The 15924-nt window shown below is 35.4% G+C and overlaps 2 protein-coding genes across 3 annotated transcripts; both read right to left on the minus strand.

The window, feature by feature from the left end:
* Positions 1–2639: 2639 nt before the first annotated feature.
* LOC18600075 (low-specificity L-threonine aldolase 1-like) lies at positions 2640–7358 on the minus strand. The gene is made up of 10 exons (XM_007030359.3): positions 7218–7358; positions 6250–6697; positions 5211–5322; positions 4857–4907; positions 4521–4592; positions 4307–4439; positions 4109–4167; positions 3716–3816; positions 3217–3283; positions 2640–3126 (listed from the first exon to the last, which is right to left on the minus strand). Exons 2-10 carry the CDS (start codon positions 6690–6692, stop codon positions 3088–3090), a joined length of 1077 nt encoding a protein of 358 aa, XP_007030421.3. The 5' UTR covers positions 6693–6697; positions 7218–7358; the 3' UTR covers positions 2640–3087.
* Positions 7230–15685, minus strand: CDC5 (cell division cycle 5). 2 transcript variants are annotated; one of them, XR_016026202.1, is made up of 7 exons: positions 15301–15685; positions 12791–14506; positions 11951–12232; positions 9913–10969; positions 9078–9799; positions 7960–8583; positions 7230–7364 (listed from the first exon to the last, which is right to left on the minus strand). XR_016026202.1 is itself a non-coding variant. In XM_018121424.2 (4 exons), the coding sequence occupies exons 1-4, from the start codon at positions 15475–15477 to the stop codon at positions 10241–10243; spliced, it is 2904 nt and encodes a 967-aa protein (XP_017976913.2). In that variant the 5' UTR covers positions 15478–15685; the 3' UTR covers positions 9854–10240. The 2 variants fall into 2 exon arrangements, 1 of the variants encoding a protein (XP_017976913.2); XM_018121424.2 differs by lacking the exons at positions 7230–7364; positions 7960–8583; positions 9078–9799 and having other exon boundaries at positions 9854–10969.
* Between the last annotated feature and the right edge of the window lie 239 nt (positions 15686–15924).

The following is a 15924-nucleotide window of genomic DNA, read 5'->3' on the forward strand; positions in this document are numbered from 1 at the left end:
TTAATATAGTGACGGTGAAAGTTATTAATTTCACAAATTAGTCTAAAAAGTTAATACGGGTCTATTTAAAATATATTTTAACTATTAAATAAACATGTGATACTTTTTATTTTTAAAAGTTGCTAAAAATAACAAAAATGTAAAAAAAGAAAAAAAAGAAAGAAGGAAAAGACCATTTCACCATATCCTTCGGTAAGAGAGCATCTAGGAAACAGAGAGGGAGAAACAATCTTTCCACACTCTCTTTACTGCTTTACCCTCTTTCCCCTTGCTCCTAAAATTTTGATAATGGATATTGGTTAGAGATATTGGGATTTTCTAAACTAGAATATCTTATTTGGAGTACGCCAAAGGAGCCATGATTGCCATAAGCCAGGATTGTTTAGAAATAGAAAACAGAGTTCTTCCCACTTAGAGTAAGGAACACAGCTCCTGCATTTGGAATCTCAAACGTACAAAGAGGGCAGCACATGTATGCTGATGACTGTCAATGGACACTTAAAAAAAGAAAGAAAGGATGGACTCTCCATAGCTGTTGGAACCAAGGAGGGTAGGGGGTAAATAGGCAGCAGAGGTAGGGCAGGTTGCTTTCCAATTAGCTTGTACCAGGAAAGGAAGCAAACCCAAATTTTACCCTCACACATGCAAACTCCCACTGTTTCTTTGGGGCTTTGTTGTTCCATTTTTAGGGTACACTTTCATGCACACAGAAGAAATGCTACTAATCCAGCCTTAAAACATCTTGTCTGCTTATCTCATTTGATGTGACAGTCTTTTCTTTTTCTCCTCATTAATCTAATAAACAACTTGTTACAGATGGGTGAAGAAAGGATCTAAAGTAGGTTTCACACTTACTTTTGTGATTTTCTTTGTTGACAAAAGGAAATAACTAAACTTTGCCCTACGTTCAGGTTGAAATTTGAATATATCATCTTTGTTTTCTCTAGTTTTTTCTGTCAATTACATTGATTTTAGTATGTTTGCTTTCATATATTCTTTATTTAACTGTATGATTTTGTTAATTTACATGATCCAGCATGACATAATAGAAAAAAGTCTGTAATTGAACCAATCAGGAAAAAAAAAATGAAAACAGCATCTCAACAGATGGAGATATTTCATCACTAATAATAAAACAAACATGATATTTTTGTTTAATTTCAATATATAAAATTTTATTTTATTTTAATCATTAATACATTCATATATATATATATATATAATAAAGAAAAATACCCATCACTTGGTTTGATTTATGAGAAAGCAGAAGGCATCTCGCCCTTTCTATTTTATCCTTAGATGATTGTCGTTTTGTGTTTTGATCATATGAATGACTTGACATTTTAGGCTACAATGGCTGAATGACATGTCCTTCATTTCCCTTTCTTTCTTTTTTTTTTTAAATAGCTTTTTGTTTTTCAACAAAGCTGAATGACATATGTCAGTCCACAATGGGTATTACATTTTAAATTTATATTTTTGAGTAATGATCCTACTCTATTATTGATGAATTATTCATTAGAATTCATAAGTTTTTATGCGTTAGCTAATACTCTTCTATTGATTTATTTAATTCCAATAAGCTTTTAAAGTATTTTAGTTGGCAAGACCGATTAGTATTAAATGTTATTAAATATATACGACATAATTATTGCATTTAAAAAATATATAAAATTATATGAAAACTTACATATGATGAGATTTGGAATCCAAAATTCGAAAAGTTTTGAAATCTCCTCCTTGTCGTCGAGGCAATGTTCATCGGACACGACTTAATTTCCTTTTATTCTTAAATGGAAAAAATGAATAGAATGAGCTTTATGGTATATGGCCCATTTGTATAATCACTTTATGATTTTGATTGTGAGAAAGTCTTTTTGGTACATGAAGAAATTTGAAATATTATCTTTAATTGTTAGAAAACTTTAAATTTTACTTTTATTTTTAAAATCAAAGTCCTATTTAAAACAAATTAGTGGTATCAACCAGAGGAGGCTCCCTTTACTTCTCATTTTTCTTATGAATTTGATTCTTATAATTACATCTAGTAAATAAATAAATTAATAAGTGAAAATAAAGTTAAATCATAATCACGTACGATGAGAATTAAACTTAAAACTCGATATTTTTTTTTTCTTTTTGGTCATTAAAAGTCATGAAAGATAGTCAATTTTGAAAGCTACAAACACTCAGAAAGTGATTAAATTTTGCTATCATTGGCAAATAAGTAAGCATTTTGATTGGTAAACAATGAAAAGCAACAAAAATTAGGAACCTTCATAGCAATCCGTAGGCTTTCATGGGGCAGCGACTCCACCTGTAAATAAAAAAAAAAAAAAAAAAACCTTTTCATGGTTGAAATCTTCAAGTTTAAGTTTGTGAGATTACAAACTACTTAGAATAAACACAAATATTCTTTCTCTTTTTTTTTTTTTTTTTTTTTTTTATCTTGGTATATATGGTCAAAAATTTAAAAGCTTGTAGGGTAAGTTTGTCTTGCTTAGTTGTGCACTAAGGTAAAGCACAAATTCATAGCCTTATGGCATTCCTAAGTCATTGTCACTCCATTACATTTACATGCTTGTTCATCTTACATGCACGTCTCACTATCTTCAATCACACACCTGAACTCCAATCACTGTAGACAAAGTACAATCTATTAATGAAGTAAAGCAAATCAATGAATGATATTCACATGTAAGGCAGGCCCAATGCACGTCAGGTTTCATGGGGCTTTTATGTCAAAGGCCATGCCCAAGAGATATTCTTGGTGAGAGCCCGATAGGGGGCCAACCTGCCCCATGGTCCCTAAATCATTCCATCTGTACTCGGTTCATTTGCCAAATCTTTCGTGTAAAGTTTGAAGAAAAGTTCACCACATATAAGAACACTATGCTTTATTGTTATGGCATTGTCCTTGGTGAAGAGATGGAATCTAAACCTTAATACAAATGCATGTACATAATTATGGCATCTGGCAGATTACAAAGATGTTGTGATAATCTCTGATCATGTTCCTGAGTTCAAGAGGTTCCGATGAAACATCTGGAAATGATCTTCGAGTAAGAGGGTATAGCAATTTCCCACTTAGTTTCCATTTTCTTCTTGCACTCCAGTTAAAGCTTGCTGCAATAGTTAAAGAAGGAAGAATACATAAACAATAAGATCATGGAAAAATCATCAATGGGGCAGGAGGCGAGAATGATGTTTGAGAACCTGAAAGCATGACAAAGTGTATTGCACATCACTTGATGAAATTTGGTGGTGAAGGACAATTCTCATCCTGAAATGAACAAAAAGACCAGCATTAACCTATTATCTAACTGTAAAACTCACAGGAAAAGTAAAGGCTAGTTTCGGAAGCCGTGTTTTACTCTTAAGATTAAATACTTGCTCCGAATTTCAATCAGGTAAAACGTATGCAGCTAATATCTAGATTTGATACTCTCTGTTTTAGCTAGTTGAATTGAATTAATTGTTTGCGATATGAATATATGTACATCCTGTAATTCTAATGTGCTCCCTGGACTTTCAGCTGTCTGTTACAAGAAATAAGTACATTTGGTTCATTTTGATGGGGGGGAATCTCAGATATGTTACTTGGTTTCAAGTAATACATCCAAGTTTAATTAATATCTCTGGAATCAAAAGCAACCAGAACATATACAGATAAGTTTTCCAGAATCCTGGGAGATCTTTGAGGGAGCATACTGACCTGGCTGGGCCCTCTGGCATCACAAGGACACCATGTTCCTCCAAGTTCTTGTATAGTTTCTCTGCTGTGAGTTTTGATCCCTCCACTATGTCAAAATATATCTGGTGACACAAAGTAATAAGAATCTAAGCATGGTAAGCATTGAAAAGCATTTTTGTTTTTACCAGTTGGCAAGTAATCCTCTGCAGTAATCTGATGCAACTTTTATTTGAGGAATTTTTATTATTATTATTTTACATTTGATATTCGTTTTTTCTTGGCAAACATTGGCTGGTCACTTTTATTACTCTTCAATAGATTGAATCACAACTCCAACCACAAACCTTCCAATCCAGAGTGCATAGCAAAAGAATAGATTGTCATCCATGTAAGTTTAGTAACTAGCATACTCACGATATTGGTTTGCACAGCAGCAACATCCACTCTTAGACCTTTAATTTGATTTAGCCCCTCTGAAACCATAGAAAACCAGAATAAAAGTCCATAAATTTTGCAGGTAAGATCAAGGACGGAAAGCACCAGAGGAAAGTAATGACTGTTCTTCCAAACCAAAAAGCTCGGCAAATTCAATTAAGTAAACCAATAGTTTACCTGCTAACACCTTTGCCTTCTTATGATCACCCTCAAGCTTTCCAACATTCTCTTGCAAAGCAACAAAAGCAGCAGCACAAATAAAACCAACCTGCCTCATCCCACCACCTAAGGTTTTCCGAAGTCTTCTAGCCTAAAAAATCAGAAAAAGGAGTTATGAGTATGGATTTTGTAGATTGCAGAGATTTTTAGCTGAAAAAACTTTCGTTTTTACCTTGGTAATAAAGCTTTTGGAACCAACAATGACTGATCCAACTGGAGCACCCAGACCTTTTGATAGACATACCTACCACAAAATCAATGGAAAAAGAAAAAGTTCTCTTACTATAACACACTGGATACAAGATGCGATAAAATGTCTAAATCCATCATCTGTAGATTAAAAAACTTTTCAGAATAAAGTTGTAAATTTGGCAAAACAAAAAGCTATAAATTAACATGAAGTATGGGTTAGCACTCGAAAGTTGAAATAACTAATAAGTAAGCTAATAAGAAACATGAAAAGATGCAGGAGCTGAAATAACCAATAATGTTGACACAAAGAGCATACCGAGATTGAATCAGCAGCTTGTACAAGCCTGTGAACAGGAACTCCAAGTGCCTGGTAGACCAACACTTTAGTTAGATGCTTAGACAGAGGATAGTTGCTACATATAGATTTATTACACAGACACACAGACAGAAGGCTAGTATTCTTTGACATATTGGTAAAGAAGAATACAGTTTATGCATATAAGCTGTTTTAATTGCTTGATTAGAAGTTTTCCTCAAAATTTGAACTTAAACACAAAATTCAGTGCAAGAGGAATAAATTTCCTTCTATGAAGCTTCATATTGATGATAGACCTTCAAACCATACAAATGCAAGCAGTAATCTGAAGAAATTTACAAATGTTTTACTCACTACGGATGCATTGAAAATGCGAGCCCCATCAATGTGAAGCTTCAGACCATGCTTTGTGGCTAGCTCACCAACTCTGTCTGTGTATGCCACAGACAAGCATCTACCACCAGAGCTGCATCGAGTAAACGAAACTATTATAAGACATTACAGCCAACAAGGGATAAAGTGAAAGTGAAGTAATTGAAAAGGGAGAAACAAATCATTTAAGAACTTCAACTGACATCAGTTTCTTAAGATACAACTAATTAGGCAAAATCCAGAGCATTGAGAAAAAAGTAAACCATAAATCATATTGTTATTATCACTTACAAAATTTATCGCACATATTATATATATATATATGACCCATTCTTCAATATAGTGCCAATGCAAAAGCAGTTGATATACAATGATGTTGATTAACAGAAGGAATACAATAATGTTGCCTTCTACTTAGTGGTCATACCAACTTTCTTTTATCCTTTCAAAATCAAAATGGAGGCCAAGTCTTCACCTTCAGTAAAAGTCTTTTTATAAATGTTATGAAATTGTCAATTTTGCAGAACAACTAACATGGACTTAAACTGAGGGAGGAATATAATAATATAATATCTGTAGAAACAGCCCCAAATTGCGCCCAGGATACTCCTTTGTCAAAGCTCAGTCTACCCAGACAAAACATGGATAAGGAGAAAAGTTAAGAAACATAATGGAAGCAACTTCCCTTACATAAGCAAAATGTTGGTTGCGGTCCCTCCAATCAGAGGGTAGGGGTTTCAAGAAATTTATAGCACTGATGAGTTCCCTTAAATACTCATATCCAAATAAGGATATTTCAGCCCCAGAATGCAAGTGGGAGCAGCCATGAGCAAAATTCTAAGAGAAGGCATGAAGCACATAATTAAAAACTAGACCCAGTTCTGCCCCATTCAATATAAAATTGAGAAACACATGGTGAAGGTATAGCTATAGAAAACATAGAAAAATCAAATTATTTAAGTGCATGTGATATTTGTCCAACAGAAGTCAAAAGAGTATCATAAGATAGAGAAACTCTCACTTCGCATGCGAATTTTCCAAGCAAATCAGCCTTGTAGTTGGGTACACTAGCTCTCCTCTTGGGTCTCTAATGGCGGCTTCAATCAAATTGATGTCCATTGTTCCATCTTCATTATTCTTCACTGGCCTTGGATGTACACCTCCGATTGTTGAAATCCCACCATTCTCATAAATATGGATATGCGAATTGTCTCCAAGAATGACTTCACTTCCCCTTATATCACAATGAACAAGAACACTGATGAGGTTACCCATAGTGCCTGATGGGACAAATAGACCAGCTTCCTTGCCCATGATCTTTGCCACCTCTGATTCTAACTGAAAGGCAGTCGGGTCAGCACCCAAAACATCATCATCAACTTCAGCAGTTACCATAGCAGCCCTCATTGCTTCAGTTGGTTTTGTGACTGTATCAGATCGAAGATCCACCATTCTGGTCACCATTTTTGCTGAAATTAATCCAGAAGAAAATTAGTCCATACCATCCAAAAGAAATAAGGCAGTTCGAAACAATCTAATACTCATTACCCCAAATCAATAACACAAAGCAAATTGATCCTTGCAATATTTATTTTATGCAACTATTTTCAAATAACATGCGAGACCAATTAGATTTCACAAGAATACAGCCAAAATACTTCTTTTTTCTCATGGAGGATCCAAGATGACCCTCAATTGAAGAGTAAATTTGTCCTAGTGGTTGTTTTTCTAGAGTTGTTCATTTGTTCTGGTCAAAGAAAGCAGCAAGGGTTCAGGATAAGTGACTTCCCTGCCATAACCAATAAACAGGGAGCTTTGAACCATGCCAACAACATCTTGAACTAGTCTCAAGGAATCTCCAGAAACCCACCCATTAAAAAAAATTCAGGAAATCTTAAAACCCAATAAAGAACATGCACGTGCGCTCACTTTCCTATCCTCACGCACATAGAGATAGACAGAGAGAGATGAGATATGTCCTTATTTTACCTGTTCAAGCTCTTTTTCTTCTTTGCCTTAGAACCCAGAACAAAGCAATCCAAATTTTTCTCTCTTGCTTTCCCAGAAAACTGAAAATTCTCCAACTAGATTTCAGCAAACTTCCTTTGCAGAAACAATCGACTAGTTCCTTATTCTCTGCAAAAATGCAAATATCATTAGAACATTTAACAAACAACAAAGAAATAGAATAAATATACTACATCCAAAGGAGAGAAAAAAATTACCAATGAAAACAATTTCAAGAACTTGGGATTATAACCCCACAAACACTCACCTTTTATAGCAAAACTCAAACAAATTGATTTAAACGACACAATTAAATTCAATAAACCAACTTTCCATGAAATATTAATATAATAATTTTAATACCTTAATCTGCACAAAGTTCAGACAGTTTTATACTTTAAAGTTATCAATAAAATAAGATGACTGAAAACGGGCTGAACAACAATTTAAAAAATCCAAACAAACCCAACTTTGGAAGTTCCTAGATTTGTTTATTCTCATTAAATTTCAAGACTTTTATCTGTATGCATGAATCCAACCAAACCCAACTTTGGAAGTTCCTAGATTTGTTTATTCTCATTAAATTTCAAGACTTTTATCTGTACGCATGAATCCAACCAAACCCAACTTTGGAAGTTCCTAGATTTGTTTATTCTCATTAAATTTCAAGACCTTTATCTGTATGCGTGCATGTATTTAAGAGTATGAGCACGCCAAAACTTACCTACTTTGGTATTGGACTGATTGAACTACACTTGTCATGCAAAACCTTAGAAAAGGAGTTGAAGAGATTCACAAGAGAAACATGAACTTGTATAAGTGGCCAGCACCCCAAGAAACTAAACCAATTGAATTAGCATTCAAATCCCATTTTTTTTTCTTTTAATGATTTCTATATTTGTTGAAAAAGAAAAAGGAAAAACATGGGAGGTTATGATATTTGTTTCTTTCTTTTGACGTTTGGTTGTCCTGAAAGAATCCACAACTATGAATGAGTGGGCCAATTGTCTTTATCTTTTAGTTTTAATGATAGAACCTTTGCGTTGGGACTGTGCTGGCAATTGGAAAAGGAAAAGCTCTCTTATCACTATCATCAAGAAGAAAATTTCCTTTTGGCTTTTCCCATTTTGCTGGGATTTCGCACGGCCTTGACGACCTCTAGTTGACAGCTTCTTCTTCTTTTCTTGATGGTTACTTCACGAAACTTTTGATTAGGGGCTAGATTCTTTGAATAGAATTTTGAAGAATCTATTAATATTACGCATCCGCGAGTTTCTGTTTGATTGTAACCAATGAAAAATCAACATCACGTTGGGAAAACAACCCTACACGGGGGACAAAGATAGGCCTGCTTCAATCAGTTTGTAAACATACATCAGAGAATCTCCATACAAACTAAAACAAGAATAAAAATATCAAAGGATGACAATCATACTCCATACTTTTACCACTCCAACTAAAATGAGAAGACAGAGCAATATGGCAGTAAAAAGTGTGTATTGTTGTTAGGACGGAATTAATTAATTTGTCAATATTTTATCTCTTTTATGATTTGCTATGTTTTGCATGTATCACATTAAAGTGTGACATCATGTACCTATTAAAAAAATAAACCCCCAAAGGCGGCTAATAGGAATAAATTCAAATGGTTGTCATCAACTTGAAAACTTAATGAAGGTAGGACATTATGCCAAGTAATTCAGTTAACTAAGTCAACCATAACCATTTTCAATGTTTGAATGGTAAAGAACATGCATGATAACTTCAAGCATTTACAGCATGGAAATAACAGTCTTGAGAAAAGTAACGAGGTTCTTGTGCAGATTATAGTTGACATCATACCTGCTTGAGACTATGAGGAGGAGAAAATATTCATGCAGATAGGGAAGAGATACTGGGATGGATAAGGGGGGAAAGGGATGGTTATTTGTGGGGCTAAAAATGATGGCTCAAGCAGTCAAAGCTTATCCAACAAGAAGTGTTCCTTTTGGCTTGTTGTTTTTTGGGTGGGATTGTAACTTGAATAAGGCTGCTTGGAAATTGGAATATGGGTGGATCCTGACAAAGTTTGGCAATAGTGAATCAAAACAATAATACTTTCTTTTTTATGAAGTAGTGAAATCTGACTCCTCCTTCATGTGGCCATAACCAGATAATGACTCAATTGGATAGAACTGGCTTTGACTGCTTTCTAATCTGCTATCGGAAAATAATAAAACAATTTGCTAACTACAATAATAAAGTATAATGTAGATTGCTAAATCAGATACAACACTTTCTTTTACCTTTGGGATGACCCTTGTCACCCAGAAAGGTGGTTCAAACCCTCAGGGGTATAATCTGGGCAAGAGGAAAATGCTTCAGCTTTTCTTACAACCTCTATATTGGTGAAAGAAGAGGAATCCTCACAAATTATTGGGGATACAAATAACCATCCTAGCCACAACTTCATTGCCTCTTGTGAAAACAGATAACTGGTTTTCGTAACATGCAGGTGAGGCAAGTCCCTCAAGAAAAGAGATTTGTGTCAAAGCTACCACGGAGAGGTCCTTAATGTTTAAGCCCTGGACCTCCAATGAACAGAAGATCAAAAATAAAAAAAGGGTGAAATCATTAGGTCAAAAAGAAATACTAGAACAGTTCCTTAATCTAATAATAATCACATGTTGAACATTACCGGTATTTTTCTAGGTCTCTTCTAAGAGAAACAATAAAAAATCTCTGGCACTTGAAAATACAGGGATGCAAACATTACAACAAAAAAGCTCTGCTCCAACATAGCTAGCATCCATGGAATTTTTATCACTCATGAAAGTACAGAAGCAGTTATGGATCCATCAATCCCTGAATACTACTTGTTGAATGAGGAAGAATTTCATGATTTAGTCTCTCATAGTCAAATAAAACTCATACTTGTTCAGAGCTACTTGTTGAATGAGGAAGAATTTCATGATTTAGTCTCTCATAGTAAAATAAAACTCATCACTTGTTCAGAGCTATAACTGCTATTCTTCCATTCCAGTTTGTTTTTCAGCAGTATCTCCACCCAAGACAGAAGAATTGTCAACCTTGGTGTGGTCAGCAACACCTTCACCTTCAAGCGTTTCTTGGATGCTATCCTGTTTGGTAGAGACTGCATCAGGATTTATAGATTCTGCAGCAACCTCAGAACTTGTTACAATATTCCCAGTCATCCCATCAAGTGTCTTACTGATATTATCTTCTTTGTCTTCCACAACCAAAGGCACATTACCAGACATGATTCCATCTGTCTCTACATCCATAATAGCATGCTCTTTTCTTGAATCAACATTCATATCAGCTTTCAGGCTTGACTGCTCATCAAGAGACGAGTCAACATGCTCTGAGGAAGGTACAGGCTCTGAAAGTACTGTGCTTGGCACAACAGCTGGATTTGCAGCAACAGCAGCCTCAGACAACTCAAGAGCATGATCCTTTCCAGCTGCCTCTTCTTGTTTTTGTGCTTGTACTCTGTATATATTCATGAGGATTTGTATCCTTTCTAACTCAGCTATGAGATTCCCGTAGCGTCTTTGCAAGGTTTGTTCGAGCTCCTTCTGCTTCTGAACTTCCTCCCAGAGACCATTTATTCTGTGTGATGCTGCAAACTGCTCCTGCTTTTGTAATGCTTGAAAACACTCAAGTTCTGTTCCTGCAGTATCCATCTGCTTAAAGGTTGACTCAATCTGACGCCAAAGAGTTGCAGCCCGTCTCTGATCATTGAAATTGTCAATTATTTAGTACAAAACGAATTGAAATTTCAAACAAGTTCCACAATGATACCTTTCAAAAAAAAAAAAAGTTCCATAATGAAAAGCATGAATATTTCCAACATAGATTACACATCTCAAAGAATATCATAATTTAACAAATTATTCTTTAACTACATGTTACATTTAGAAAAAAAAATAGTTAGTTCATTAATTCATTTTCTAGAAGCTTGATAGAAGCAACTCCCATTTCCATTTAACATATATATAGTGAGAAATCACTACTAAACGGTTTGTTAACTCAGGTTCTCCCCTTCTATCAATACCAATGAAAGTTCAAAAAAAAGAAAACAATTTGTTTCTCAGTTCTGCATTAAAGCTAACAAGAAAGATCACCTACATTCTGACCGCATACACTACTAAAAACGCTTCAATCATAATAAGGTTAAATATCAGAAATCCACCTGAGACTTTTAGAGGTTTTCTGTACCACATCAAAAGTCACTAGATTGTAGAAACTATGAAATAAAAATAACACACTAAAAGAAGATACAGTATAAGCCTCTCCAGAAAATCATAAAATCAGCCTGAAACAATTAATAATAGGAAAGAAGTTTTAAAACAACCTTTTGCTCAGACACATTAAATCCTTTTCTTTATACCAGTACTTTTTCACATGCTAATTGTTCAATCCTAATCCCATACTACTTCAATCCAACAAATATATGGTTCCACAGCCCTACTTCCAAAAAGGATCTCAAGGCATCAACGTTTACTTGATTCAAACACATTTAAAGAAGACATGCAGCATAATGTCTTCAATAAATGTTATTAAGCACTACCAAAATTCTCAAAGAAATCTAATAACAGAAACTGCAGGATAGAGATTATAACTTGCTTGTGACAAGTTGCAATTAAAATTAAAATAATTGTAGTAGAAACAAATTATTTACAACAATGATTAGAATATATTCAGTGATGTACCTCATAACCCTGTGTGAGAACATTGAACTTCTTCTCCATGCTTTCGGCCTTCGACTTATCATTATCCAGCTTCTTTTTCACATTGTCAAATTCAGTCTGCAGGGCAGCAAGTTTCTCCATGTTTCCAGCAACACTCGATAGACCATAAGCATTACGAGTAGGGAAGTACATGAGATCATTTAGGCAAGTATTATGTGCTTCCACAAAATCATCAAGGGATTCATTTTCGTGCCCCATTGCCACACAAAGAAATTCAGCCTCTTCCTTTATCAAAGAATCAGCCTGCCAAGAAAAATCCAGTCATTTCTCAGTTTGCAAAAAGGTTCATCTCTAATATTACAAAAGTCAAGCATAAAGACCAATAGTGATAACAATAACAATAATCTCAGGTTCTAGCTGACAGAGACCTGAATCTGAAAATTGAGTAGTTGTTGGTGTTCAGCAGTTTGAATATAGAATACAAGACCTTACGTGCTCTGGAACAAGTAAGACATATGTAGATTGCGATATTCAGCAAAATTTATCGACACCAAAACATTTATAAGGTGGAAGCAAATGAAAATTGCTTTTCAACTGCTCATATGAGATTTTAGGTGGTTTGATGTGTTCCCTAAGTTCAATCAAACATTAATTAAATAAAATCTGTGATAGGCAATGTTCATTGTTCATCACACATCTCAACTCAATTCTATAGCAAGAACCAAAATCAATAATTTTTACATTAATAAGCAACAGCAGAGTATGATGATAATGCCCATGAATTCACCAAGGTTCTAAAACATTAATTGCATATGAAAAAAGGAAATAAAGGCAACATAACCAGTGAAAAGCAAGACACACCTCTTTCATTTCATCTTCTTCGAAATCTTCTATACTGGGAATAGATCCATTTGCAGGACGCTTGGTACCCTTCTTCTTCCCCTTATTTGCCTTTTCATCAAGTGGATACTTAGCATTGTCATGCTCCAGCAAGGACAGAAGCTCCTTTCTTATCATTTCATCAGCCTGCTCGATTGAGGTTGGAGGAACAAAGGAACTTTTGTCTCCATCAGTCCTCAATAAAGAATCTCTAATTAGTTCAAGGGAAGCACTAGGAGGTCTCGGAAGCTCCCTCTGCAACACTTTTGATCTCTTCTTAAGTAAAGCCTGCAGCCGTGCTTCTTCCTCAGCCCTTTCTCTAGCTATCCTATCAGACATGTCTTCTTCAATCTTCTCTTCTGGTTCTTCATTTTCTTCTGGCAGTGGTTGGATGACTATTTGGTACTCATTCTTTGGCTGTGGAAGACTACCAAGTCCAGATCTCAAGTTCCTTCTTAGATCAGGTTGTCTCCGTTGCTCAAGTTTGGCACTGTCATTCAGATCCATATCTTCGTTTATGTGAAGCTCATCCCTGATGGGAGTTCCTTTAGGGGTCACACCAAAAGAATAGCCATCCCTTGATGGTGTCATTCCAATTCTGGGAGTAAGTCCTGCACCTCCAGGAGTCATTGAAGGAGTCGACATTGGATTTGGTGTTTGGTTCTCCCGTTTTTTAGGAGTGACCCCTGAGAAATCTGAAGGGTGCAACTCTGGATTTTCTCCACCAAGTAAGGGTGTCTGTGACTCCCTCAACCTAGCCAGATTTTCAGCTTCCATCATGATAGCATCACCTTTTCCAGCAGGTGTTCTTTGTGGGGTCCGTAAAGGCGTCATTCCTTGCCGTGGTGTCTGGGAATAATTTGCGAGAAGAGCACGAGTTGCACCACTCCCTTCAGCCAGTTCGTCATTCCCTGCAAGAAGATCACTGGCATATCCCATCTTTGCAATCTCCTCCAATTCATGGTCAGAAATCTGAGGTGCTGGAAGCATAAGTTTTGATCTCTTCCTCACAGTTTCTGGGTCATTCAGCTTGTTGGCCTGCAATATAGCTGATGGAGCATCCTGCCTCTGTGCAATTTTATTTTTTGCAATATCCTGCTTTCTTAACTGTGATTCTATATCAACTCTTCTTTTTCCCTCAAGTTCTTCGATGGTGGTTGGAAACTTAGGCTGTTCCACAAGTCTATCTTCATCAGCAACATCATAAAAGCCTGGAGGAGGCCTCTTCTCAAAAGGAATCTCCGAATTATAATCTATTCCCTTCCTTTTCCTCTTCCGTTGCCTTGTATCAATTCCAGCAGCCTTCAGCTCCCTCCTTTTCTGCAAAGAAGCAAGCCTCCTCGCTTCTTCAAGCTGTTTCTCCCTCGCTTTCCTCTTCGCCTTCTTGCCCCGAGTATTAGCTAACCGAGCTCGAGCTTCAGAAAGCATTTCCTTCTCATCCTCATCCATATCAACAGGATCTGGGCGCGCAGGCTTTGATTCAGGGTTCGGGTCAATCTCTCCAGGACGCAATTTCCTTGGGTCATCACCTGGCTCATAATTTTCATCTCTAGCACAGGCTGCATCAAGGAGTTTCTCATACCGCTCAAGACACTGAGATGGAGTCCGACCAACAATTGGTGCAATCGTTCTCCATTGTGTTGGCATGAGCTTTGCAAGATGAAGCAGTTTCTCATCCTCCTCTCTTGTCCACTCAGTCTGCATATATCACAAAAACAAAAATTATCAATTTCCAAATTCTTATTTCTTTCAGAATGAATGGAAAGAAAAACTGAGACAATTTGATTGCTTCTTCTTCCACTAATAGTTTTTTTCACCACAAGGAATCAAGTAATAACACTTAAATTAACTATAATGATCAGCCACAAAGAAAAATGATAATACCTATTATATGTTTAAGCAAGAATCCAACTTGCAATTTGAAGACCAAAAGATTCAATTCCCAAAACTTCAACTCTTGTTATATTTGCCATGTTTTTATGCTTTCAGAAATCAGAAGCATAAAGCTACAAATAGTAAAATTTCTAAATAATTAAGATTTAAAATTTTATTTAAATAACCAAATGCATGGTTTTTATTTATATTCGATTGTGTGTTACATTTTATAACTAGTTGCTTATCTTTAGTCAAAAATTCTTTTGGCTTTCACCATTCAATTTTTGCTTTGTATCTTTTACTGCTGGTTCTCTCCACCAAAAAGAAATCCAGTAATAAACATTGTTAATTACGCTTAACTACTTAAACGCTAATTAAGCTTAACTACTCTAACAAAGAAAATACTAATTTAAGCAAGAACCCAACTTTCAAAATCTAAACACTGAAAACCTTCAATATCCAAAACTGATTGAATCTTTTAAGAAGAAACCCAAACCTTAACCCAACTAATCTAACCAATATTATGCAAAGAAAATCCAAAACAACACTCAATTTTGAAAGAATCCCATATTAATAAAGCTAAAAATAACTAAAAGGAAAAAAAGAAAGAAATTTACCTTTTTGATAGAAGGGTCGAGCCACTCATACCACCGAGCCTTACATTGCTTAGCAGATTTACGAACAAGTAAAGAAGAAATTCGAGCCCATTGATTCTTCCCATATTTCATAACCGCCGCTTTCAATATCTCATCCTCCGTGTTCTTCCATACTCCTCCTTTTATCATAATCCTCATCTTCGCTCACCTTTTCTTTTACCTGCCCTGCCTTAAAGGATTTAATCGAAAAGAAACAAAAAAATTAGATTAAAAACTTTTCGATTGCAAAGCTCTGGGCTTTAAGCTCTTTAAACCCTAGCTGCTGCTGCTTCTTCTTTTTGTTTTATTTTCTTTTCTCTTCCTTTGCTTGATTGCAATTTGGTTATAACTGGGAGCCCAGACAAGAGGAAGGGGATCTTAATCTTATTTGTATAAAATTTTGATTTGACCCCTTGAAGATTGTATAATTAATGTAGGACCCTCAATCCATGACAAACATATGATAGATCGGGCAATTCGTGTATTAACTCTATGGTATAAAAGTCAGTTTAAACATCGGTCATTAGCAATGACAATTATACAGATAAATATGAATACAATATGATTAGTTCATCGGATGTTATATATGTATATATATTTAAATAT

This window comes from Theobroma cacao, chromosome 5, assembly GCF_053813885.1.
Source record: "Theobroma cacao isolate CCN51 chromosome 5, ASM5381388v1, whole genome shotgun sequence".
NCBI classification, from domain to species: domain Eukaryota; kingdom Viridiplantae; phylum Streptophyta; class Magnoliopsida; order Malvales; family Malvaceae; genus Theobroma; species Theobroma cacao.